The 26,671-nt window shown below is 43.8% G+C and overlaps 2 protein-coding genes across 3 annotated transcripts in view; both read left to right on the top strand.

Moving 5' to 3' along the window:
- ccnd2a (cyclin D2, a) overlaps positions 1-15,169 on the top strand; it is a 154,707-nt gene extending 139,538 nt beyond the window's left edge. For both annotated transcript variants that reach the window (XM_039614219.1, XM_031760103.2), the window contains 2 exons: positions 6,138-6,286; positions 11,312-15,169. In XM_039614219.1, coding sequence (XP_039470153.1) covers positions 6,138-6,286; positions 11,312-11,485 — 323 coding nt within the window. In that variant the 3' untranslated portion in view covers positions 11,486-15,169. The remainder of the gene's footprint in view (positions 1-6,137; positions 6,287-11,311) is intronic.
- A 2,501-nt stretch (positions 15,170-17,670) lies between these two features.
- Positions 17,671-26,330, top strand: tigara (TP53 induced glycolysis regulatory phosphatase a). Its single transcript, XM_031760127.2, has 6 exons — positions 17,671-21,275; positions 22,090-22,127; positions 22,264-22,385; positions 22,688-22,765; positions 22,853-22,963; positions 25,360-26,330. The coding sequence occupies exons 1-6, from the start codon at positions 21,205-21,207 to the stop codon at positions 25,753-25,755; spliced, it is 816 nt and encodes a 271-aa protein (XP_031615987.2). The 5' UTR covers positions 17,671-21,204; the 3' UTR covers positions 25,756-26,330.
- Positions 26,331-26,671: the final 341 nt, after the last annotated feature.

Genomic DNA, 26,671 nt, shown 5'->3' with positions numbered 1-26,671 from the left:
CCCCACCCCCCCACATGGGAAACACCTCCTTGTGCTGACAACATTGGGAGGAGTGTATACAGTTAGATGAATAGACATGTGGAAGGTGATGGGTAATCGCAGCGTGAGGCGATCTCCTGCACCGATTGTGCAATGGATTCAATACAGACAGCAGAGTTTGAAATGATGCTTCATTTTTTAATACTTTCCCTGTGTTCTCTGTCCAGTTCCCTCAGTTTTCTCATGTCTTACTTTTTTCCTGTCTCACCCTGTATTTTTGCCAGCGGATTAATGTTTGGAATGACAGTGTGTCAGTGATCGGACCTATTCCCCAAGCAACGTTGTGAAAGACTCGGCGCGCACTTTGTCCTTAATTGCTTCAATGAGGCAGTGGAAATAAATTTACGAGCCTCCTGGAATCGCCCTCCCGACATTGTATGCTAGGAGAGACTCGCTGTGGAGATAGCTCTGGATCGTCATCGGGCCGTTTATTTGTGTATGCGCTCCGTATCCAGGCAAGCACGACGTGAGGGCAAAATGAGGAAAGATACAGCGCGAGTGAGTCAACGGTTTGGTGCATCTGAGGATCTCTGGGAATACGAAACCACGTTTGTGAAACATTCCCAGCTGTAAATCTTTGGGTTATCTGGTGAGAATCCTCCTCGAAGACATCCTCTGAGCAGAGTTGAGAAGGTAAAGGCGCAGGAGGATTTCTCTCTCGGGAGGATTTAAGTTTACGAGCCGGTCGACAGCGGGGTCATCTGTGGCCTTGGTCCCACCGCCGCCGTCCCTTTACAGGAAAAGAAAACGTGTAAAACCACGGCTCTCTGTTCTCGAGAGAGAAGAGGAGAATAAGGCCTCTCGTTCCTAATGGCTCCTCTCTTTTGATGAAACAGTTCCGTTCGGGCCACTCGGTGGGATTTTGTCAGGTGGCGCAGGCTGGCTCTGTATTAATTAATAACATTGGCTGGTCCATTCAGGACTATGCAAATGGCTCAGGGGTTCAGCTAGAGACTGGGAGAAAGGAGACAAAAGGCTTGGCCCTTACATTTCATATGCAGAGCCGTGTGAGGGTCAGCGCTGCAGGGCCACTTGATAGGAAACACCAGCGTTTCCCTCAGGCAGGCTGCCGGATAAAAGCCCAGAAACAAGCTCATTAAGGGAGATTATGAACCTCCGTTCCTAGACACAGACACCGAGCACTCCGAGCTTCCTCTTCTATTCTTATTCAATCGAGTTAAAGTGGGAGAATGGACGGGGTGCGCGGGGCAGACAGATGCAGCCCAACCTGTCTGCTGCGGTCATTGAGCCCCATCTTCTTGCCATATTGGCAGGGTGTATTTTTTCTGTAATGGTATGCATGGAATGGTGACAATGGTCACAGAAGCTGATCAAAAGAAATGTGTGGATCTGGGCCAGCAACGCTGTCCAAGAGAGACTCGACACAATGCAGATTTCGCTACAAGTTGGGATCTAAATAATGAGCGCTCGTTCTTTTATCTGCGAATAGTATTTGATCACTTATTGCTGGTATGTGGAAGTGTCTTTGAACTACGTATGAAGTGACTTGATGATTAACTGGTTAGTTTATCGGGACAACTAATGATTCACTAGCTGGCAAACACGGGGGAACTCGAGCCGTGCTTACTTTCAACTCCAGTGTAACTTTGGTGTTATTCCATTTATTTTATTCCCAAGCTACATGTTGGGAATGTTTTAATTTTACACAGCTTTAGTTTTTGGAAACCGGCAGCTTTCGGCCTCCTTGGCTTTTTCTGGGTTCTACGAGCTGCGTCTTTAAATCGGTGACAGCTCAAATGTCGCAGCTTGATTCACAAGCCCCTCTTTCTTTTGTTTTGGCTGTTAAGTCTCTCTAGTCCAGAGGCAGGAATGCTCCTTGTAGCTTCGACTCTAAGCGGCTGTGGCACGGAGAATCCCCTCCAGCCTGGGCTCAGCATTCTAGAGATGGATGATTCATCTCAGATGTGTTCAATGAAAAGAGCTTTGCTGGTGTTTGTTTACATAAAATCCCCTCCGTGTTTGATGAGTCAGAACCCGAACAAATTAGCCACCTTCTCCAGCGACTTATCCTTTCCCTGCACGCTCCGCTGATGTGAGGAATCATGTCCGGTCCGCCTGCATTGTCAACAGATGAAGCAGGAAAAGGCTTCCTGACAGTATGTGCCCAGTAACATGACACACAGGGTGAATCATCGAGTGGCACGTCCTGAGTTCTCCTCTTCACCTTGCTGTTTAATCAGCACCACACTATAAATCCTGCGGCTGGTTGAGTCACGCCGGAGATCACAGACATTTATCCCAGCAAAAAGGTTTAGAAATCAAAATCGTACGTGTTTTTTTTCGGACGTCATGTTAACCACAAAGACTAATATTTGTACTAAAGTAAATGCTTTGGTTCCAGATAGTTTGACCTCAACATTTTTCTCAGCATACTGTCCCTTAATTTTTGTCTTCCTCTTTAAAGGCTACTTGACACGGCCTTTAAATGCTCTCATTGGGATTTAGTGCTTTATTTCAAAAGCAGCACGTGAACAGAAAAATATTCACAACTGTGGGATCTAATCAAAACTACTGCGACAGCACTTTGAGGTTGTTGCAGGATCCATACACTAAACAGAAGATTGTTTTTGCTATTTGGATGGAAAAACAAGAATCACTCACTTTGATCACATCAGATGAGACTGGTTAAGACACAGCAGCAAAAGGGGATGGGTTGCAAGGCAGCTTGCAGATGTGCTACAACTGTTGGCACGCTAATGCAACTTAAATGGCGTGTCATATTTTGACAGTTGCCGAGTAAATGCATAGAAGGGTATCAGCTGAGCCATCAGCTGATGTGAGCTGCCACTGAGGTCAGCCAAACTTCTGATCTGTGGCCGAGCGTCACTTTGTGGCCTGTCTGCACCGACGCTAAGCTTCTGTGAGAGGAGAGTGGTGCGTGGTACATAGACAAACCGAGGCACAACCGGTCTATCAGGCACACCCGAGATCGTGTTTACAGATTGTTTATTCGTTCTTTAACAATGAGCAGGGAATTAGTGGTAATTGCTGAGGTAATGATGGAGCAGCATGACAGTATATTGGGTACAGACACTGAATTACAATAGTCCACGCAATATCATCTGAAAGGGACAAATAGCCTGAGATTTTTGAATGAAGCTTAGTCGATTTAATCCAAACTGTAACCATGTTCGGGAGAAAAATCGCACTCCAAATCTGTATGCTCCTCAACACTGATGTTACTCAAGACTGCAGCTGTGACACAGGATGTGATAGTGAAAGGCTAAAAGGGCAGCTTACAATTAACATAAAATTCTGAGCAAGAGCGTGCAACTCTCACAGGTTTGGGTGTTTTTAGTTTGTTGAGTGATAGCCAGACAAGAAGCAATGGAAGTGACACAAATATCAAGCTGTTGTTTGTTAATTAGGCGTTTGTGGAAAAAGCCCGGCGTGTGGGCCTCGGCCAGCCGCGGTAGGTGGATTGTCTTCTGAGAAGCTCTCCACAGAGACTGTTTTGGCTGACGGTCTGTGTTGCGTTAGTGGTGAAACATACTGTCATGCCAGTCCTAAAGAGATGTTTGCTTTTAACCTTAATCAGTCAACCAAACCCCGTGTCCTCGTAACGGCGCTCCCTTAATAAACAAGCTCAATAAGCGCTACATGTATAGAATACAAGAAGCTGATTTATAGCTGTGGAAAGAGAGGTCAGGGTAAATCCGTCTTTTTCTTTGGCTGTTGTTCAACTTTCCAACTTTAATTAATTTACAATTTTAATGTGCATGGTGTGCGTTGCAGCCACCCAGATGGAGCGGGCCATGTAGGGCAGGAGAATGTGCGACCGGTGGCCCGAGGATGAAGTTTCATGGGGTAGGAACAGGGAGGAATGGAGACGAGGGGGCACAGGGAGGAGAAAGGGCCATTGAAGGGACTGAGAGGCGTGCAGGCCGGGCCAGCCAGCCGCTGCTCACAGGGAGCTTTCCATCGCAGGCGTCCCCACTCAGCTACATACACTGTTTATCCTCAACATGAATATCAATGAGGGCCTCCTAAAATACAGCCATTCTTCCCCCCACATGCAGCAGCCACCAGGCCCGAGTGTCAGCCCGCATCGGCTGCACGCGCACGTCCTTGTTCTGTTACAGACCTGTCTTGTCTTGAGTGCGAAAAATCAGCTTGCTGCCCACTGCCTGCCACTCAGCTCTCCCACAAACCAACATCTGTGCCGTGTGTGTGTGCGTGTGTGTGGGGGGGTCAGTGTGTGTCTGCATCTGAAAGCACGCAGGCATCGGTGCATTGTTTCTCGCCTGTGTCGCTGAGGTGTCTGTTGCCTCGCCTGTCGCTCTGCGCTCACTGCACACTTACAGTAAATCCTTGTATGCCTTTGTCGTCTCAGTCCTCTATAGAAAGTTGTGCTCTTACAGCAGTGATGTAATGCCGAGGGGCTTTGTGCGCTCTTTCCTCTTGGCTTGAGGTAGCCTTTAATAAATCGCCCCCTTGGCAGAGGCCCAGCGGCTAACACAGGGGTGTATAATAAGTTCATTTATTTGTCAACACTGAGCCCACAAGATGAGAAAGCGCCTGGCTGTGCATGTTAAAAAGGCAGTGAGAGGCTGCCTTTGCAGCTATCAAAGGGCCTACCTCTTTGATTCCAAATAAAAAAAAGAAGAAGGAAGAAAAATCTCCTTCAGAGCCATCGCACGCGGTTTGCTTTGCAATTGAATATAGCAATATGTTAATGTGCAGGCTGTTTCTATGCCCCCATTGCTCACTCCTCTAACCCAGAGGTGGCCCAGGAACAGAGAAATACTTGCGGGGAGGGATTGGGGGTGGGGGGTTGGATGGGAGGCAGGAGGTGAGGGTCACTGGAGGGCAAATCTTTTCTTCTTCCAAAACTTCACAAGGGTCTGGACGCAGACTCGAGAGTGATGTGCAGCAGAGTCGTCTAGCTCCCCCTCCTCCCACCACGCCTGCGACCTTCCCCTCTTTTCTCCTGCTTGCCTCGTCACCGCACCGTCCATCGCTGCCCTCTTCATCTTCCTCCCCCCTGTCAAGCCCCTGTCCTCATGTCCAGCCAGGGTCTTTGTGCAGCCTGTCTAGCTGAATTGGAATCGGTGGCGATAGGATGGATGCTGCGTCCCTCATTTGGGTGAAATGAGGTGATGACTCTGGACAATGGAGTCACACTCTTCTGCCTTCCCTCTCATAGGCCCGCCACTCTATTAATATGCTAAAAGATAGGAGGGCCGCCAATGCAAACCACTGCCTGTTGTAGCAACAAAGACGGCGCATGTGTGCCATTCACTGGCCCGTCCAAGCAGGCCATGTGTTACCCAAGAAGAAAGGTAGAAGTTGAACAAGACATAAAGAGAGAATACAGAAGGTGGTGTGTGTGTGTGTGTGTGTGTGTGTGTGTGTGTGTGTGTGTGTGTGTGTGTGTGTGTGTGTGTGTGTGTGTGTGCGTGTGTGTGTGTGTGTGTGTGTGTGAAGAAAACCTCTCCCTGTGTGTCTGTCTGTGTGTGAAGAGAAAACCTCTCCCTGTCTGTCTGTCTCCCTCTCTCACTGTATGCCAGTTGCCTTTTCGGGCTTCTGGCCCGTTCACAAGCTGTCTCATTTGCATTATGAATGACAGCGAGGGGAGCTAACAAGGTTATTGGTCTTTGAGACGCACGCCTGTGACCACACGTGGAAAAAGGACCTACAGCAGTGCGCATTGGCAAAGGCACTGAGCCTCTTTATTCCTTCTTTTCCAAGCGCTATGGGGCTTTTTTCAGCGAGCACACGATTTACTCAGGAGATGGAAGAAAAGGGGCCGGGCTGGGGAAAGGGGGACTGCATCGGGGTGAGGGTGGTTGCTTTTGAGCTCCTTTACAAGCCCAGTGAACCCTCATTATCCAGGCCCCTGGTCATTAGCGAGCCCAGCGTTCATAGCCGGTGCAATAGAAGGAGTATTTATTAGCTGACTGCTAGATTACTAAATCATACTGTATCTGTACTCTGTGAACTGAAAAGTGCAGTAAAGAAACCAGTGGTAAATACGTGCACCCACCTGACCAAAGATTGTGCTTCCTTACTTAATACGCCCTTACTTCAGACTAACAAACTCACATTTAACCCAAAGGTTTTTATTCCTCTAACAGATTTCAGATTCGCCATGTACCCTCCATCCATGATCGCTACAGGAAGCGTGGGGGCAGCGATCTGCGGCCTGCAGCTCGATTCAGCCGACCAGTCGCAGTGGGGTGACAGTCTGACGGACCTGCTGGCAAAAATTACAAACACAGAAGTGGTAAGTTTGCTTATCATTGTAGCTCGTGCAACAGTAAGTGATCGATTTAAATATCCAGCGTGTTCCAGCGCTAAGAGTTAATACTTACATCTGGAATGTAGGGGATTTGTTGCTGAGTAATATTTTAATCAGTATGACTAAATATTAGTGTCTCTGCAGACATCGGTTATATGTTAACTGGTGTTTATCAGAGTACAAGTGTTACAGTAACTATGATTCAGTGCTTAATCAGCTGTTTCCTGCACTGGAAGCTTACTTTTGGAAGTCTTTGGTATACATTTCTAGTGAAGTGACACATTTAAGTTATCTTATTACCACTGAAACACACAGGCTTTGCTTTTCTCAAGTAATTGGGTTGGTTTTTTTGCCCGACCAAACATGCTACTCTATTGGAAAGCACATGGCAAGTTAAGAAATGCCACATGTTTGTTGAGGCTGTGTGTGCGCAACAGACAAAAGTTGAAATGTCACTGAGATTTGGCTTCCCACAGGCATATTTTAGGGGACATTTACTGCCAATTTCAATAAAAATGAGCACTGAGCTAAAATGCCTTCATTGAAAGAAATGATCGATATTTGTCTCGATCCCCTCTCCTTTTATATGACTTGTCCTTAAAACGCTATCAGTCCAGCAGCTCCCTCGTGTAAAGACTCCTCTAAATCGAGAGCGTAACTGACAGGAAGGCCGGTGAAGCTGTTGTGCGGCTGCCTGGGTACAGTGAATGTTGCACCAGAGGATAAGCTACATCCAAACACAGGCAGGGCCCCTGCTAACGCTGAGATTCCTGGCTTTCATCATACACGAGAGAGGATTTTGTCTGTCTGTAGTCCGCTGCTAAGACGAGTAGCTGGGCAGAAGCGTAACCTGTGAAGTTCTTCTTCTTTAGTCCCCGTAGGGTAAGCTGTCGAGCACAGGTCCACAACCACCGCCTTGCCAGGAGTGCTGCTAATACGTAACGTGATGAAAATGTCTTTTGGTTAGTAATGGCAGACTTAATCTAAACATTTGAGTTAATGTGTGCAGAGTGCACAGGGGGCACGGCACAGATCCCGAGCATCGGCCGTGGCATGTTAAATTCTGCCTGAAAAGGAGGCAGAGGGGGAGGAGGAGGTGGAAGAAAGCTGTTGAAGTGTGAAAAGGACACCGAGGGGGTGTTATGCCTCCCTCGCGACAATCGGCCCTCTCTTGTCTCCTCCTATGGTCCATAATGCAGCGCTGCTGGAGAGCATGGCTCCCTCTGGTGCGAGCTGTGTGAAGTCTCGCTCAGCAGCTGAGGAAAAACAAATAGTTGGCCTCAGCAGCACAGGGCCTCAGTGTGTTTTAGGCTGCTAGGTCTTAGACTCGAGGGCATTAAGTGGCGCTGTGTCTCAGCCATCAACTCCTTACATTCCTGGATTCAGACAAGCCACGGCTCGCGGTAAACACGGGAGAAAAAGCAGAAGGCACCCGTCCTAATTCAACATATAGGGCTTTAGTATGAACTGCCAAGCGTAGCTTAGGGTATTAAAAGATTTTCCTGAGATCCTTGCATCAGGCTCGTGCACCACGTGCAACACAAGCAAAAAAACTCACTGCCCAGAATTAGTTGTCAGTATTAATAAGTGGCGTCAGTCCTATTTACGCCCTTTGTCAGTCTCAGTGTGCAGGCTTTCGTAAAAGAGGAAATGCTGTGTCATTTTAACAGCAACCCTACCTTCTTTTCACAAAAGCTCAACCGCTTTATGTCATTTTGGCAACCTAAGACCGACCCTACCTTCATTTAGACACCAGCGAGGTGGTACGAGTCTAAAAGAGTACGCGTAACATACCCCGTGTGATTTTGGCTGGCGGCACAGAGGCTCGGCAAGCACCGACTCGTAGCCGCTCGGCCAAAGAGCCAGGCGAAATATGAAGGCCGAGCGAGTTTCGCCAACCGCTGCGGCGGCTGCTGCCAACAGCGCCGTGGCCAACGCCACCCCCTGGCACCCCGCTGGCATGTGTGGTATCCAGAAGCTGCGGTTTTTCAGTGGAAATGCGATAGGGCCAAGTCACCATCTTTGGGCCACTGCAGGAATGCGTGTTGCCTCGCAAACACCTGGTGTGGCCTTGTGGGGCGAGCAGACGGGGCTGTGTGTGTGTTTGTGTGTGAGATGAGCAGAAATGTAAAAGTTTAAAGCAGGAGACGGATTGGTTTCCGTTTACTCTTGATTGATTCAAACAGGAAACAGAGGCAGGAGAGGGTTTAAGAGCACCGCTTCCTAGATTTGCTCTCAGTCTTTCATTCATCTTTTTTCAGCCGGGGTCACATGCTAAGACACGGGAAACACATTTTCCCATTGCTCCCTTTGTTTTTCTTCCTCTTTTTTTAATCACAGTTATTTGCTGGGGACAAAATGCTTGTAATAAAAGATGCATTTATTACGACGGATTATATCTATTAGCACAGCCTGTGGCATCACCACTTGTGGTGTTTCAGGCATGTGGGCTAAAGAAAGGGAAAGGTCACATTTCTATTGTAACTTGTGGAAATTCAAGTCATGTGGTGACTTCTTATTTCCAGCGTCAGCCCCGGGATATTTTGTTTTCAGATTCCCTGAGATTCGTAGTGCGTCCCTGCCTGTGTGTGTGTTTCAGCTGTCTGACCACCAGATCCTCCCAGAGTAGCCAACACTGTCTTGTGTGGTACAGTCAGCAGTTAAAACACATTCCACGCTTCACACATTTCTTCCTTTTGGTTTTGTCTGTCTGCACGACTTCCTCCCGCTGCCAGTGTCACAAAGGCCGCCCAGGGATACAGTGCATGCCACGATTTGTCAGACTGACAGACTGTTGCAGTATGATGTATGTTTGGGGTGGGCAGAGGGAGGACTATAACTACAAGGGAGGATCAGAGGTGGTGATTTGTTTTCCGGGTTGAGGCTGCAAAGTAAGATGCTTAAGTGCAACGCTGCGTCCCATGGCGAATTTATTCAGCGCTGTTGGCCCCTTCATTGTCCGAGTACCTAGAGCTTCTGTGAAAACAGCATTGATGTTTCCAGTAGTCGCACACTGAAGTCATTAAAGGTTCTCAAATAAAGCCCACGGGGCTTGGCGAGGGATCCAAACTGCCGCTCTAAAGAGCAGCGCAGACGGGGGAAGAATGTCTTTTAAGAAATGAAGGCGTGCATTCTTGCGGTAGGACACAAGCAGTTCCTTTACATGTTCTGCGTTTGAGTCCATTTTCTCACAGGAATTGAGATTTTATGACCAATGAGGCACATGTTGGTGGGAAGACTTTGCATGTGTGCATGAACACACCCCCACATTAGTGGCCACCCTCTGGAGAAGATTAAGGGACAGACTCTGGTGGGGTTTCCTCCATGTCAAAGCCAATGCTGAGGAAAGTGTTTGCCCAGAGGCGCGCAGCCCAGATCAGTCCACGTTGACTGTGAGTCAAAAACTGGTAGAATTAAGATGTCAGGGGAGCTCTCACTTATTATTTTGGTAGCGGCCTTTTTTCACATAGTATATAAATCCTCTTCCTTCTGTTATGTGTCGTGCTGTTTGACCTTTGACATTGTGACCTTTTGCCACAGCTCCCTAAGAGCAACTCTGACGTGAGTGGGGCCCGGTTCCTGTTTCACCACCACAGGCTGTAACGGGCTCGGACTGAGGCCATGAGGTTTAAATTTGCTGTAAATTTCTAAAGAATGTCTCCCCGCTCCACAAGCGGTACACTTTCACCCATCTTTTCAGTCATGATTCCCACAGATGTCTCGTGCTGTAAGGCGCAGGTCATGCATGCATATGCATGCACAGAACTAAAAGGAAGCAACCCGGCTTCAGTTGTTTTTGAAGTGTTTTACCACCAGAGAGCAGTGTTCGCGCTCAGCATTTTGTTCTCAGGCCAAAGGTTTCTCAGTTAGTCAGCTCTGTAAAGTACACTTGGCATCTTCTTCATGTTCATTATTATTGGTTGGTCACCTGCCCCTCACTGTATATGATGTCATTGTTGTTGTTGTTTTGCAGCAACACTGATTTTTTTTATTTCATATGTCATCATTTTAAATCTGATAATTAGTTTAAGCTCCCGGGACTAAAGTTTCTTTGAGCTACTTTCGGTATTTAATGACCCTCCTTAAAACATTTTGACCTTTCTCTGACACTAACAGCCCATTCAGCACTCTTTTACACCAACCCCCCCATCCTACCCCCGTCTTACTGCGCTGCGCTGTCCCCTCTCTCAACCCTCTCCCAGGGAAGGATAAGAGGCCTCGGTGCTGTTGAGGAGTTTGTCTCCCAGGTGGATTCTCAGTTTTCCTTGGTGGCCTTTGATGGTGTAAGTCGATGCGGCTGGGTCTCAGATGGATCCCCTGCAGGCAGGCGGGTGCACAGACTGGCTCTCGTTAAAAAAGCACCACCTTTGTGTTCCCACAGGAGGTGGATGTAATTAACATAGCTTTAATACTACCTGTGTTTTCAGCCGCTGTTGTCAAGACGACTCCTGTTTGGGTTTTGTGTGCTTTGGGGAACAGCAGAGGTGGTGGGTGGCTGGATGGGGGAGGGCAGAGGTATGCATGCAAGTGTGTGTGTGTGTGTGTGTGCATGCCGGTGCATGTGTGTAGGCTACATGAGGACGATAGTGATGGTATTCGCTGCACAACGCTGGTGGGCTGATGTAATGCTTGGGTCTGGCCCATGTCTCTTACTTTTTGGAAGCAGCAGCTCGAAAGTCAGCTGTCATTTAAAATCTCTTGTCCACAGCGAGACGCCGTCATCATGGCCGAAGCACTTTCTGAACAGCAGATTGATATTATAGGGCATAATATTTGTGGCACATGCTGGACTAAGCTTGATATAAAATTTAAAGGTTTAACTTCTAAATTTAAAATCTAAGTAAAAGAATTGGTTTGCTCTTTAGTTTCATGATAAAGTCTCGCTTTGAATGTGCCCGGTCGTACAAAACTGGAACTCTGAGTTGATGAAGAAACAGGAAAAACACACTTCCTTGATTGCAGATTTAAAAAGAATTTTATGTAACCTCTCGATTGTCTTTTGCATTGCAGGATGTTCTAAAAGAGTGCCAGGAGCAAATCGAGCGTGTGTTGGTGAGCAGCCTACGCGAAGGGCGGCAGCAGCAGCAGCAACAGCAGCAAACTCAGAGAGGCCCGAGTGGGAAAGGCCTGGATGAGCTGGATCAATCCTCCACGCCGACAGACGTCCGCGATGTCAACTTGTGAACCACCAGAGGGCGTCATTGCACAGGATTTACAAAAACAAAAATAGAAACCAACAAAAAAAACTCAATTTTCTTAAAAGCAGAAAAAAAAGAACAAAATGTAAAAATGTTAAAAACAAAAGACAGCAATGCTTGCTAGTTTTTTTTGTGTGTGTAGATTTTCTGTTCTACAAGTCGAAAACACCTGCTCACAGAATAGATTTTCGATGACGTTATAGCATAAATGCATCAAATTTGATCCGAGATGAAGCTCTGTGATGCCTTGGATATCCAGAAGGGAAGCCAATCATATTTGCATTCTGCCTGATTGTATAGTATGATCTTTTAAGTTATATTTTAACTATAGATTGATAATGAGGCTGAGACGGAAACTATTTGGAAATTGCATACACGGGATCACACTGGGGCTTCTCTATTGTTGCATTACGAGTACTGTCACCATTACGTTTGTGGCCGGTGAACGAGCTCCTCGACTGTTGTGTGCTGAGGGTGCGACTGAGGAAGCCGTGAGACTATTTGCTGAAAGTGGGTGGATCGCATTATCAGGGAAGACCCGGGATGATGATAATTATCAGTAGTATTAGTAATTATTATTATTATTATTATCATTGGACATATTTTGAAATGAATAGTAGAGATCAATAAGCTCCTTTTGTCTGGCTGCTTGTGCGTGTCAGTTTGTGGATGCAAGCGTGTTTTTGTGTGTGCGTGTCTGAATGTGTGATTCTGTATCTATGTTAACAGTGATTCTACAGCGAAAGGCACTTGAATAAAGTCGCAGGCTTACAGTTCTGTATTTAAAGACAGCGGAGCAAGCCGAGGCTACATATACTTTCTCCATCCGTAGAACTGGGCATCTACGCTACGTCACTGCCGTCGTGCATTAACAGTGTATCGTGGTTCATTGTTGTCCAACAATAAACCTGTGTGCGTGGACCACGAGTGAGACGACAGAGGCCGTTATCTTTCTCGGAGGTTATGTGAGGCGTTTGTTTATTACTGCCGTTCCAATAATGAAAAATCGCACGTTCGTTATTCTTTGCGATGAGGTGTTTCTTGTGTCTGGATGGAACGTGCACAGCATGCGTGGCACATGTGAAAGCAGGAGAGTCTTGAGGAAAGTTTAATTCTTCTGTGTCGGTGAGCGCAGAGCGAGATGAGAGGAGGCTGAGGGAGAGGCACGGCACCGGGTGGCGGGACAGAGACGGTTGTAGTTTTTAGTGGTGCAGAAGTTTGCTGCTGTGTAGGAGACGTGGGCGGTGTACAGCCAGTGGCTGGAAGATGATGATGAACAAAGAGAGCCTCACAATAAAATTGGTATCCGTGGCTGGCGTCAGTACTTACTTCTTGTAACGGATGCCTACAGTGACACACAAAGATGTTCCTGGTTTTCCATTTACATGGAAATGACACGAGGAAGTAAGACTGTACGCTGCCGGGTCACGCGCTGGGGAATCTGGGGTGGGGGGGGTAGAGGAGGACAATAACTGTCAAAGCTCATCTGGAGTACCGCATAGGGTTGTTTTCAACACCCCTGTATGATTTTTAATGGCAAAGCACTTTGCGAACATGCTCCCCAGGAGATGATTAAATTGAAATGGATGGTGATTGGAGGTGAATAGATGTTTAATTTTTTTTTTCCTCATTAGCCTTTTCTTTGGTTTACTTTGCAGGGCTGGTTTCCCAATCGTCAGTCATTCGCCTTTAAAGGAGGAGTCAAATTTAAAAAAGGCTTTCCGCGACTTTTCGTATAAACACATTCCAAACAAAGAAACAAACAAACAACATTCCCAGTCAAGCAAATTGCAAGTTGATTTAGATCCTGAACAAATAAGAATTCACACAGCTTTCTGATCCGTGGGGTCGAGTCGATTTTCTTTTACAATGTCAAGAAATGATTTTGTTTTTACTTGAATTTTTCTTTCTATTTATCTGCATCACAGCCACAGAGAGCCACCAGGGAGGCAGGGCGCTACCAGCAAGGGTGGTCTTAACATCCAGGTTTGCACATGTTCTTTAAAGGGCCATGAGGTTTGCAATGTTAAGATAAAGCAACGCCTTTGTTTAAAAAAGAGTTCGTGTCGCAGTGGTTGGTCAGTTGTTGTTTTGTTGTTGTTTTCTTTCCTTTTTGTTTGTTTCTGTTTATGGTGCTGGCTTTTGTAGCGCCCGTCCAGGCCAGTTGTCTGTCAGTGAACGCATTTCCCCGGTGAGCTTTGCTGCTTCGAATCATTAGCAAGGGGATTCATCTGCCAGGCAGACAGCAGAACAAAGCGAGACGGCTGATTTTGTTTTGTTTGGTCACGTGGCTTTGTCACAGCAAGGTGTCTTTGACTTCTTTTTATTGTTTTTCCATGACCATGTGTAACTTTGCTGAGTGTGAATGTGGGGATCGGATGATTTTCAGTAAAACTGAGCGATTTCATGACCCGTTTGCCAAATCGTCCCCCATCTGAATATTTGGTATGACCCCTTTATTTTGCCTGTTTTCCTGACGTAAGCTCTCTCCCAAACTTGTGATTCTTCCTGCAATATGTTGTTCCATATGTTCTATTTTGAGACCACCTTTGTCAATTTGTGTTTGATAATATTTTACGGGGTGACCAGACCCACAAAGGGTTTTTCTAAGACTTAGAGATACTGTATTCCAAAGTGAAGAGAGGACAGAGGAGGAGTGAAGACATCGACAACGACAAAAAAAAGTGTCAATATTTTATTGTATTTTTTGCGCTGCTAAAAGCTATGAATTTGTTTCATTTATACAAAAAAATAACATTACTTAGTTGTGATGTGTCACTTGAGTGTGCTGCTATTTTATAAACATTTGTATTATAATATAATTATTTTACTGCTTAAGAGATACATTCAGAAACCGAAGTAGATGGTGATAGAAGAACATGAAACGAGTATTCGACTGGAAATGTTCATTGTACAGTTTGACCGTTTGCTTAGATAGCATGTCTCGTTCTCCCCTTTATCTATTTTTGCTCTCCTTCTTCAGTCACATTCTGCCCATCAGTGGTATTTCCGATACCTCAGGATTACTGGATTTAAAAAAAAAAAAAAAAAAAAAAACCCGCAAAATTCATCAGCTATACCTCTGCAGTTAGGGAGCCTGAAACGGAGGGGAAAGAAAAGAACGGCACGTTTTGTTGCCGTTTTAGTTGGAAAACTACTCGCTCGGTGAGATGGAGAAACCGGAAATATGCAAGGCTTCCACTTGGACTCTTTCGGAGGGGGAGCGCCGTGACGTTGCAACAGCTTCTTTGAGGATTTTGTACCGCAGATAGTTCGAGCATGTTCACTACTGTCCGTGTTGGTGCTACATCTGACTTGTGTGCGAGCGAGGGGCAAAAAACAGCATTCCTATGATGGCCAAAGTACAGTTCTTGCTTTATATAACCACAATCACTATGAATGTCATTAAATATCGATTCTGTATGTGAGAAACGTGTGTTCTGGTCTAAAGATATTGTGTGTGCACCACTGGAACTCCCACAGAATAATGGCTCGAGCTAGACCTGTGGCATCCAGTCATAAATATTCTGGAAGTTTCAATGGTGCAGATTTCCCTTCAAGTCGCCCGCTCCCCCTCCTCTATAACTCATATCATGTACCTCAAATGTCTGTTGCACAACCTCTGTTCAATAAACGTCTGCTTTAAAGGGTGTGACACCACATCAGCTCACTTTTTCCCAGGCCTGTGTTCCTTTTCAGCTGTGTGTCTGTCTCCTGATCAGGACAGTAGTTTGTCTCTGTGTAAGTCAGCAGCGACTTTAACTGCATCAATCAAAGCGTGCACAAAGCAGCGATGATGATGATGATCAATGTGGGACAACATACACTGATCCAACCAGAATTTAAAGCAGTTTCTGCAAATGTGTTGAACCTGAAAAAGTTGATCCAGTCATGCATGCATAGTCACAAAACCAAAACGGGTTCTGGTCCCACTCCTCCTTTGGATCTGCTGCAGATTAAAAGAACCACAGCTGATGTGTTGGATGCAGTACCATGTACGGTGTCTCAGCAGTGGAGCGTCTGAATCCTGTAGGGCTGCAAAATGCGAGGTGTCGTGCATCTCATGGATGCTTGAACTTGGATGCAGTGTCCCTTCAGGGAGAGATGGCAGAGGTGGGGCCTTGGAACCAGTACCAGCGTTACAATATCTGCTAATAAATTGGCAGGTAAAAGTAATCGGGGAAATACAATTTACATAACTGGTGATTTAAAAAAAAAATAATGCATGTGAAAGCTAGAGCCATGCAAGACTAAAGTGCAATATAAGAGTGTGATGCAGTGTAGCCAGAAGTAAAGAGTAAAGTAACATAAAGACCTACAAATGTGATTCGTTGTGCTGGCTGAAAGATTCCTGTTTGCAGTGTGTCCTGCTCGGGCAGCAGCTGCTGTTGGAGAATGTCGGAGTAATTAGGGGAAAGGGAGGAAGGGGAATCTATATGAATGTCAGGAGTTTCCCAGAAGAGGTACACAGTAACAAGATAATATTAATCACTTCTCTGGTCAGTGGGTTTACTATAAAGGCACGTGTGGCAATATGTTTTTCCACATGTTTTATATTTATATATTCTGAGACTCAAGCCAGTATCTAGTCTCTCTTAGTCTACTACTTATCCTCCAAGATTTCTAAAAGTCTTATTTTTAATTATTACCATAACTATACATTTCCCCTTTTAAATATTCAGAGAAAGCAGCTCTTTGTTTAGAACAGTCATTGGACTTTTTGCACTTTGTTCTCATGCAGTGTCACAAATCACCTTGCTGCTGAGTGAAGTTCTGCTGAGCAGCTACAGTGCTCAGCAAACTTATTAGACAACCTTTCATTAAAGCAAGAAACCATGTATTTTAGAAATCTGTTAAAAACTTGTTCAAAATCTAAATATTATATTGTTATTTATCAGGCAAATAACAATCTGAAATCCAATCACAACAACAGTCGCCTCAAGGCGCTTTATACTGTAAGGTAGACCCCACAATAATACATACAGAGACAAACCCAACAATCATATGACCCCCTATGAGCAAGCACTTTGGCGGCAGTGGGAAGGAAAAACTCCCTTTTAACAGGAAGAAACCTCCGACAGGCTCAGGGAGGGGCGGGGCCATCTGCTGCAACCGGTTGAGGTGAGAGAAGGAAGACAGGATAAAGACATGCTGTGGAAGAGAGACAGAGATTAATAACAGATATGATTCAATGCAGAGAGGTCTATTAACACATAGGGAGGGTAGAAGAAACACCCAGTGCATCATGGGAATCCCCCAGCAGCCTACACCTATTGCAGCATAACTAAGGGATGTTATGCTACCTGGTCCAGACTCTATGGCAGAACACACACTTGAAACTCAGAAAATGCAGGAAGTGCTTTTAATTTACAGTGTCCAACTTATTTACAAAATGGGATGGATTATATGTACGTAATAAACAAATAAACTGCGAAAAACCGAGAAGGGAGCTGACACGCATTCTGAGGAAAGCGGGTAACCCGCACACAGCTGTCTGCAGGATCTATGGAAATAAGGAAAAACGGACAACTTGTAGCATGCAGCGCTTAAAGGATGCCAACCAACCGGTTTGATTCCATAAAAGTGACAAAAACATTAGTGTCCGTTGTTGGAAGAAAACTCTTTTACTTGTCACACCCTGGCTTCCAAGCACAGACTCTACGAGGATTCCCGTGAAACTAGAAGAAAACTGCTGAGATCTTCCATCTCCGCGTAGACATCCCAGGGTAAACCTCCGCCTACCCCAAACAGCTGACAGGTAAATAGAGATAGATCCTAGTCTGAGGATTATTTTCTGCTGACAACAGGAAAGAAACCAAATCCAAGACATATTTTGGCTGTATGCACACCGCAGAAAATTTAATTGTTAAACAAGTTACCACTCAGAGAGGTGGCATATAACACCAGACGTCTGATGCATAAAGTTAAAAGATTAAAACTAACGCTTTTCCATCAAATGACGTTTTGATGATGGATTATGCCGGTGTGTCAGCATCCCGTGACACATCACCGCTTTATCACCTGTTCAGGTTGTAAATCGAAGCAGAACCCTAAGTGACACCACTTTTGAAAATAGAATCAGTAAAGTAACAGGATTACTTCCTAATAATCAGTAATTAGGAGGATTACTTTTTCAGGTCACCTGGTCCAGCACTGGCCCTAACTATATGCTTTAGCAAAAAGGAAAGTTTGATTACTTTACAGAAACTTAAAGAACAGTTTTGGTGTTTATCAATATTGTTAATTTAGGGCAGCTGTGGCATAAACCTTACACACTGTGGTGATTTTGAAAGGGTTATCACACTCTTAAAACAAATGTGTCAATATCAGGGTCACAGGTTTGTTGACAGCATCAACACAAGTTTTATGTTTGAAATTTAAATACAGTGATAGTGTAAAAAACTGACACAATAAGTGTAGTCCTTATATTGACACATTACCGTTTTTAAAAAAAAAAATAGAAATGTGAAAAAAGCTGACACCCAGCTTTACAAAGGTCAATATTTACACATTTGTAACATTTGTAATCAGGAGCACATTACATGAAAATTGTAAATGCATATATTCAAGAAATTTTATAGGAATAAATTACTTCCAGTTGTTTTCAACATCCACACGAAAAAAAATCACGTTCCCAATTTGTCTTTATTTTAAATATAGGCATAACATTATTAGTATAAAATAATTATAGGATTTTTGATATACATTGTCCTACTATAATACAATTTTCCTTCCAAAATATTTTTTTTTCTAAAATTAGGTTATCAAAAAACATTTTGGACATTGTTAGCATCCTATAACTGCATATCTGGGATTTAAGTACACTCTGTCTTCCTAACATTATGACAACAGACATAATGGCTGGTAATATGCAAGGTCAATATTTATGCTAATCCTTTCAAAAACATGTTTTTCTCTAACTTTGTCAGAAACTTTGACAATCATCCATTCCTTTGCCTTGGATAATATCCTTAGTCCAATCCAGGGCCGTGCAGAGATGTTTAACGGGGCGGGTGCTAAAGTTAAAAAGGGGCACCTAGAACCAGGCTGAAGAGCAACAACACACGTTCATGAAGAATCAAATATGGAAACGCATCAAACTATATCACTGTCATCAGGTGGTGCCAATGCAAAGCAAGCGTAGCCTATGTTTTTGTCATGGTCCCCGTGTCTGCCCGGCTGACCCAGGTTTGGCTACATATGTTTCTTGTTTTCCCCTCGCCGTGTGCCGCCTGGGCCGAGCTCATTGCGGGCTCCCGCCCCTGGCCCTCGCACCTGTGGCTCGTCACTTCACCAGCGTCCACTACTTAAGGCAGTGGCTGGCAACATCTCATTGCTGGACTATTGAGTAGCCTCGGATTCTCTTTCCCTTGGAGCCCTGGGCGAGCTGAGTTGCTGGTGTGTTGTGTTTTTGGAAATGTGTGAAGAGCCCCTGTTTCCGGACCTCCCCTGTGCCCCTCTGGATTCCCCCTCTCTCTCAGCTGTATATAGTTGCACCTGGTGTTGTGTGTTAATAAAAGGAACTGCATTTAGCTTCCCTTGTCTGCGCATGAGTCCATGTGACAGTTTTACTGATGGATACAATGTTGCTGTTGAGGAGTTGCTGCTGCTGCTGGAGGACAGGGCTGTGTTGATCTGAGAAGGTAGACATTAAAGAGTCCACAGGAGAGATGGTAGCCGATTAAACAAGTGTTAAGAGATAATAATAAAATGTAAAGACTGGGGACAGCGCTTGGAACCATAAGACAACAAAACTGTGAGAAGTAAACTCGGCTCTGCCTGCGACTCACTCTTTGTCTCTCTTCCATCTCCTCGTCTCATCTATCACTTTCCACTTCCTGTCCATCTGAGAACGAGGCACAGTCTGCTATTGAATTAATCTGTTATTTAATTATCCACACTTAAAAACTCCTCCACCTAATCCATAATAAAGTAATGACAGAAAAATGTTAGAGAACCAAAACATTGTGTTTATTATTGTTTTTATACTTGAATGCAATGCAACAACTGGTACAGGTGTTATTGTGATCTGTGCTCTTTGTAATCCAGCTGCTGACGGATCCACTGCCTCACACAGCGCCTTCTGTCACTGTTTCCTCCTCATGTACTTACAGAGCATGTCTGGACAATATTATATCATGAGTAATAATTCAAAAAAATCTATACACATAAAACACGCACATACAGTGACATTTTATACCTTCTCGAGGATACTGTACATACTATGGCCACAAGTTTGCATCATGGTGCTGATCCAGAATCCTTCCCTTATTATTTATTCCTAGTGCTATAATAATAAAGTAACAAGAATAAAAAAAAATGAAGTGATAAATATAAAATAATGTATTTATGGTGATTCAGTTTGTTTGACTATCCACTCTGCAGAAAGTTTATTAAATGAGATACAATGTTGCTGCTGTAAAATCAGCATTTTATCATATTTGAAATATAACTCTAATATAATCTGTTTCTTAATGCATTTTCTTTAAAAGACGTGTGTGTGTTTAATCATAATTATAATAATCCATAATTTTGTTGATATGCATATTAGATTATTCATAATCTAATAATTTATAATTTATATTATTTATATTTAGTGAAATATAAGCCTTCCAGAAAGGTCTGAGGTCGCTCAAACGGGAAAAAAATGCACGTGGTCTTTGCGAGCTCGTTCCCGGGTCGTAGCACGCGCACTCTGCCGTCAAGTGCCAGCATTGGTTAATGATAGTCATGTGACTGATGCAAGCCAGATCCTTTTATTTAGCAAAAGTGTGATTAATAGTTAAATATTATTGTTGAGGGGCACAGGCAGGAAAAAGGGCACTTGGGGCACCCATCAGGAAAGGGGCACGTGCTCAAGCCCCTTCCGCCCCCCACCCTCTGCACGTGCCTGGTCCAGTCCATGATGTTTTTTTGCACATGTACTGCTCCTCCTGTCACTGACAGTTGCATTAGGTGCTAAATACATGTGAGCTTTTACGCTAATATGCAATCATCCTTACTGATGATGTTACGCATTAAAGATTTGCTACAACTGTTTGAGGTCAGCACATTTTGAGTTAAACAAGTTTGCAGCTTTTCAGAAGCTTGAGGCTTTCACACAAACTCAGTCACGAATGTGTTTACAATTCAGCATTTTTTTCTGTTGACATAGAAAAAGTGCATAATCTGACAACTTCCACATGTACATGAAAATATGACAGATTTGCATGTGGCCCCAGAAATAACTGATATCCTACAAACAGATAACAGTTATGCTGTTTGTTTGTTTCTTATTATTTACTATTATGTAATTTTAGCTTTAACTTTACATGAAATATATTTCGATTATACAACTTTTGTACTACTAAGCTACCTGTGTAGTAGTATAATGCATGCATAATGCATCATATGTGCCCGTCTAAATTTTTTGTAAACTGGACTCTCTTTAAGAAAAAATCCCAATCTCAGTGAGACTAGCTGCTCAAATAATCCTGGACACGTCCCTGGATGTCGTAGTCAGTGACTGATCACAGGTGTGTCGACACCTTTCCAGAGTTCATCTTCATAATAATATCTGTACCCCGACACCATCCCCACAGTGGTTGGTGTCGGGTTAAATATAACTGTGGGAGTAATGCGCTTCTGTGGGCAGCTGTAATTTCCTCCTGACGCCATAAACCGGTGTTCCTGTGTTCCGTCACTGTGACACTCATGTAATGAGTAATGCGTCTTTACCCGGTCTCTAACTTCCGCAGCATGAAAACGCTAACATTTGGGCTGACCCTTGTTCGACAGTAAGTTCATCTGACGATCATATATTAAGTTCAGCACCACAGGGTTCCGAGTAGCGCGACTTGTACTTTGACAGACTTCAGCCTGTCGTGTTTGGAGGGGTTTTAAAACATGTAGCAGTGACTGACATGTGTTTATTTCTATCGTGGTCTTAACCAGAGTTCACGGTGAGCGGCTTCTAAGCTAAAACGAGGAATATATGATAAGACTGTGACTCCCCCAGCGTGTCTGTGCAGTTTGTTCAGTCTGTGCGACGTTTCACGATGGCCACCAGGGGGCAGAATAAACGCGGAACAATAAAGGTTCATTCATTTACAGTATTGAAGAAAAAAACGGTGTGTGGATTTTTGTGGGTCAAAGGTAAAAGCACTAACACACACCACATATTGTCCGAAGACACCATGAAAATAAAATCAATATTAGCAGTGCAGACTCCAAATGTTTGTTATCTTTGTTATTTATTTGCATTTTGCGTATCACTGGGGTTAAATCTGTAACTGAGAACTTGTGAATTTCTTTTTATCCTGACATTTGTTGATTTATGTATTTATTTTGGCCATTTTGATTACGTGATTCAAAATAACTGAATCATAAAAAAGACGTGTTAGTAGACAGTCGTCATTAAAAGTATAAGTACAGGTTTGGGCATACGACCTGCAGAAAGTCATGGCTGTGAGCAACACGTTCATGCTGAGTGTAATAAAAGATTTGCATTCATGTGGTAACAGACGTGAAATCAAATGAGTGCCTGCTGAGCACCAAACTGTGACATCTCCTAATCTCTCAATGTTATCTCCTGTCATTTATTTCCTACAGTGGGGAAACTCAGTACAACAAAGATGGTCTGCTGCAAGGTAAAGAATGATTCTAAATATTTGTTTCATTAGAATAAAATTGCTTGTTTTGGGTTAAAAAAAAAACATAGAATAATGGAGCTGTGTTCGCACCAGGCGCTGCTTTATTCTAATTTCTGCTTTTCCTTCCACCCAGGCCAGGCTATAGACGCACCTTTGTCTGAGGCTGGGCTGCAGCAGGCAGAAGCTGCAGGGCGATACCTCGCCGATGTCAAGTTCACCAACGTGTTTGTTAGCAACATGCTGCGGGCAAAACAGGTAAACTATGAACCTTATACAACAGCAGTGTAAAAAAAAAAAAAGCATCTGGCATCTTTCAAAAGATCCAGTTTGATTTATTTGTTTTATCTTGTGAGTGTGTGGATTTGTTTCTGTGTGTCATAAAATTTCACAGGTGTGGAGATGAGATCTAAATGAAGGCTCAGTTGAGATAAATGCAGTCGGACCTTTGAACACTGAGCACTTATGTAATTCTGACTGAGTACTCGTGGCAGACTTATAAAATCCACCCTCCTCCTCTCTGTAATCAGATTACATTTTGTTTTTGTTTTTCCTTGCAGACCGCCGAAACAATAATGAAGCACAACAGCAGCTGTTCTGCTCTAGAAATGGCGTGTGACGCCCTGCTTATAGAAAAGGCGAGTGACACTTCGTGTGACCTCATAACTTACGAGAAAACTTATTGATCAAATGTTTACGTGCCAGTGAATAAACTCATTTTTCAGAGCTTTGGGACAGCTGAAGGGAGGCGGTTACAGGACGTCAAAGACATGGCCGAGGCGGCTGGTCAGACGTTTCCAGGCTTCACACCTCCGGGAGGAGAGACGCAGGAGCAGGTGAGGCTGAGGTTGTATTATTGTAAAAGGAGAGAGTCTTGGTGAAATTCTGGATCACTGATAATGAAAAATAATAAATAATATTCAGGCCTGTTGCCAATACTGAATTATTTACTTTCTTTTTGTTCTCGGGAAACAACAAAATACTAAAAACAAAAAGATGAAAAACACTCACAGTTCTATTGTTTTTCCACTCTTCATCTCAAAAACAGATGTGGCACTAGTGATAAACACGGGCCATAAAAGTCACCCTATTGATGTCAGGTCCTTGCATCCCTGCTGATTATCTGGTTTTCTATTATTTATGTGGACATTAATAACAGCTGTAATCTTTTAAACCCGACCCCTGAACCATAAAGCGGCTCAACATACCCAGGGTATCTTTCTTTTATCTGGATACACGTACGCTCTCATCGGCAGTAAGGATAAGCGGTCACATAAAGCTGGCTGTCAACTCGTTTGGTTACCGAGGGTTTCCCACCCGCATTCACACGAAAGATGTGATGTTGGCAGCATCTGACCAATCACAGCTATGCATAAGAATACCAGCAGTTGATCAGCTGATTTTACAAAGAAAATTATATAATAGCAAAAATATGAAGAAGTTAAACACAGCACAGCAGTGTGAGTGGAAGAGCACTGTACTTTAGTATTAATAGTGCTGAGTTACTATAATAATAAACATCGTGCCAGCTGTGAAAATTGCAGCTCTGTCATCAAAACATGGGAAAATCTGATGGATTATAATCTACTGTTTGATTAAATGAATGTTTTATCCTTTCAGCTGCAGCCTTGGTTTGAAACGCAGGCAATGAGTTACATGCAAATTTGATATAAGGACAGCAAGTGGGATACAAATAGATGGGATCATGTGTTCATGCTTTATGAACAATAAAATAGTTGTAAAACTGTTTGCAGCCAACAGGAAAAAATAAGCTCTATCTAAGAATTTATATTTGGTACTGATCAACAGGGAAATGCAAAGATATTAGATGCTACTGAAAAACTTTAGACCCTCACAGTGATGCAAACAGAGAACCGATTGGTCAGCTGGTCAACCGGAGCTGCTTTGGAGCAAGTTAGCTTAGGTTACCACGGACATACAGAAAACCCAGAGTTAGCCCTGACGTTACCCAGATAATATGAAATCTTGCTTCTTAGCACAGGCCTCTGGTTTTATTTGTTTATTTACTTCATGTTTGTATGTTAATGTGGTTCCTGGTAACACATAATGTATAAAGATCAGTCACAAAGGCGCATTTGAGTACTTGGTAGGTGGTTCCAGCACGATATAGCCATAAAATTTTACAGTTGTTTAGTTAAGATTAAAATGAAGTCTTGAGTTCGAAGTACTCACGGGTCACGAACTACAACATTTTGATTCCATCGCAGAATTGTCTCTAGATTATTTCTTTCCTGAGTTTCCTCGTATCTTCTTCATCTTCAAACAATCCATCCTCTAACGCTCATCCAGTTCAGGGGTGGAGCCTATTCTTTGGACAGGTCACCAGTCTGAGCAAACACAGAAAGAGAGACAGAACCATCTGAGGCTGCAGTGCTAACCACCTCACCACTGTGCTGCCCAGTTCCTTTACATATTCCTTCAAATATGTTTCTGTTTGCTATTGTTTGGTATTCAAATCTTTTTTTTCTTAAGTGGGATCTTTTGCACATATTACACTAAAATTAAATCTTTCTGCACACTTACCTCTGGTTTGATACGAGGTATCTTGGTGTAATGTGCACATACTTCCACTAGGTGGCAGGAAGCATTCATCTCCTAGCTCTATAAAGTTATGATTAGCACATCATTGTCTTTTTTGCATCAGCATGACTGAATTTCTTGTGTATCTGTGAGAGAAGGTTGGAGTGATCAAAGTACGTGCCCGTCTACTGTCTCACAACTCCAGACTGTACGTCATTACCCGATTAAAAAGTCACTACTGTGTGTGTGTGTGTGTGTGTGTGTGTGTGTGTGTGTGTGTGTGGGAGGACAGGATGTGAGGAGGAGGAGGGGTTGTTGGAGGGAAGGATGTTCTATTTCCAAGATACCTCGTCAGACTTTGTCCATTACGTTCTAGCTTGGACATGAACTCTGGTCAAATCCAGTACGTGACCAGCACATCGTGATGGTGACGCTGATATTCAAATATAGATTTGACATAAGCACAGAGCACTCAGATCCTCTGCAAAAGGCCTTCTCCCTCCTTTTTTAAACAAGTTGCAGGTTGTTGCATCAGAAAGATGTGCAGTTTTTATACCAAAGGATGTGACTATGAATAAAACAACCTTTAACCTTTATCCCTCAGCGCCGTAGGAAGCCTGGGTTTCATTCTACAGTATGTAAAACAATAGAAGCAGGAGAACATTTGATAACAGATTTTTGCTCTGCTCAGGTAAAGGAGCGGTTCAAAGAGTTTCTGGAGAAAATGCTTCAGCAAATTGGGGCCGAACACTTCAGCGAAAGAGGGCAGGACGAAACGTTGTTACCTGCTCTGTCACGGGCGTCTCCTACTGAGGGGAAGGCTGACGACGGGGTCAAGGATATCCCCGTCCATGCTTTGGTGGTCACCCATGGGGCTTACATGTGCGTGGTGGTGCGCTACTTTGTGGAGGAATTGCACTGCCGCTTACCTCAGGCTTCTGATAAAGCACACGTGTTCTCTCTGAGTCCTAACACGGGCCTTTGTCGGTTTATAGTAACCGTGAGAAAACGAGACGACGAGTTCATATTATCAGGGATCCACTGTGTTTTTATCCACAGAGGGGACCACATGAAACACACATCGTGACCTTTTACATCCTTTTCTTAGGGTTCATTTAAACAGTAATTAAAGCACCTTCGCTCAGCCTCAGATCGTTTGTGTTGCAGGAAATTTCATCATCACGTTGTTATTGTCTGGCTGTTCATTACTACATACGTGGGCGAGTCTGTGGTTTAGTGAGGCCTCGTTTCTAAATTTATCCTGTAGGAGTTCAGAAATCTGCATAAGAACTCGGAGTAGTGTTTACTTTTTGGAAATCAGTTACTTTTCCATTGTTGTGAATTAACACTTGAGTCAACATGGACAAACGAATGTTATGACCCCATTAAACTGTAGAATGTGTGATCGGTCTCTCTGTTGCTGTTTTTCAGTCCACACATTTATTTATAGCAAAAACTGCTGTTTCTTAGATAAAGGAGTCTGCGGCGCGTGCAACTACTGCGCCAAACAGTAGACGATGAAATAATTTACTGATGTAAAAATGTACGTTTGCACCTGTGACGGTTCTTTGCTGATAAAATCGTTTCGATAAACTCAGTTGGCACTGGTTGTTATTTATTCATCTTTTCATGTTGCGTACCTTTAATTTTCATTCCTGTAAGTGGGCTTCATTATTTAGGTCATTTTAGTTGTTTTTTTCTGTTTTACTTCAGTTGGACAATATTTGACCAGGTCAAATATTGCACGATTACATAACCAACTGGCTGCCTTCATGATGACTGTGTGACTTTTATGACTTTGAAAAGCTTTTAATTTTAGCAAGTTTTCACGTGACACTTATTGTCAGGAAGATTTCAAAAGAGTGTTTTCATCTTAAATCACTCAAATACTTGCAGCTAACTGGGACTTTTGTGTTTGCAGATCCTGTTTATTTTTGTTTGACAGGCAGTTCATTCTTGAGCCGATCTTAGATAGAGGAGGATGTACATGTGACAATAGTGCA

The sequence above is a fragment of the Oreochromis aureus genome, linkage group 7, assembly GCF_013358895.1.
Source record: "Oreochromis aureus strain Israel breed Guangdong linkage group 7, ZZ_aureus, whole genome shotgun sequence".
NCBI lineage: Eukaryota > Metazoa > Chordata > Actinopteri > Cichliformes > Cichlidae > Oreochromis > Oreochromis aureus.
The sequence above is the reverse complement of the archived record's forward strand: the minus strand, read 5'-3'. Positions and strand labels throughout refer to the sequence as shown.

Bases quoted from the DNA above. Each gene is read 5' to 3' on its own strand.
- tigara (XM_031760127.2), top strand. From the start codon at position 21,205: ATGCGTCTTTACCCGGTCTCTAACTTCCGCAGCATGAAAACGCTAACA. The intron at 22,128-22,263 runs GTAAAGAATGAT...CCTTCCACCCAG, and splicing joins CAAAGATGGTCTGCTGCAAG to GCCAGGCTATAGACGCACCT. The intron at 22,766-22,852 runs GCGAGTGACACT...CTCATTTTTCAG, and splicing joins ACGCCCTGCTTATAGAAAAG to AGCTTTGGGACAGCTGAAGG.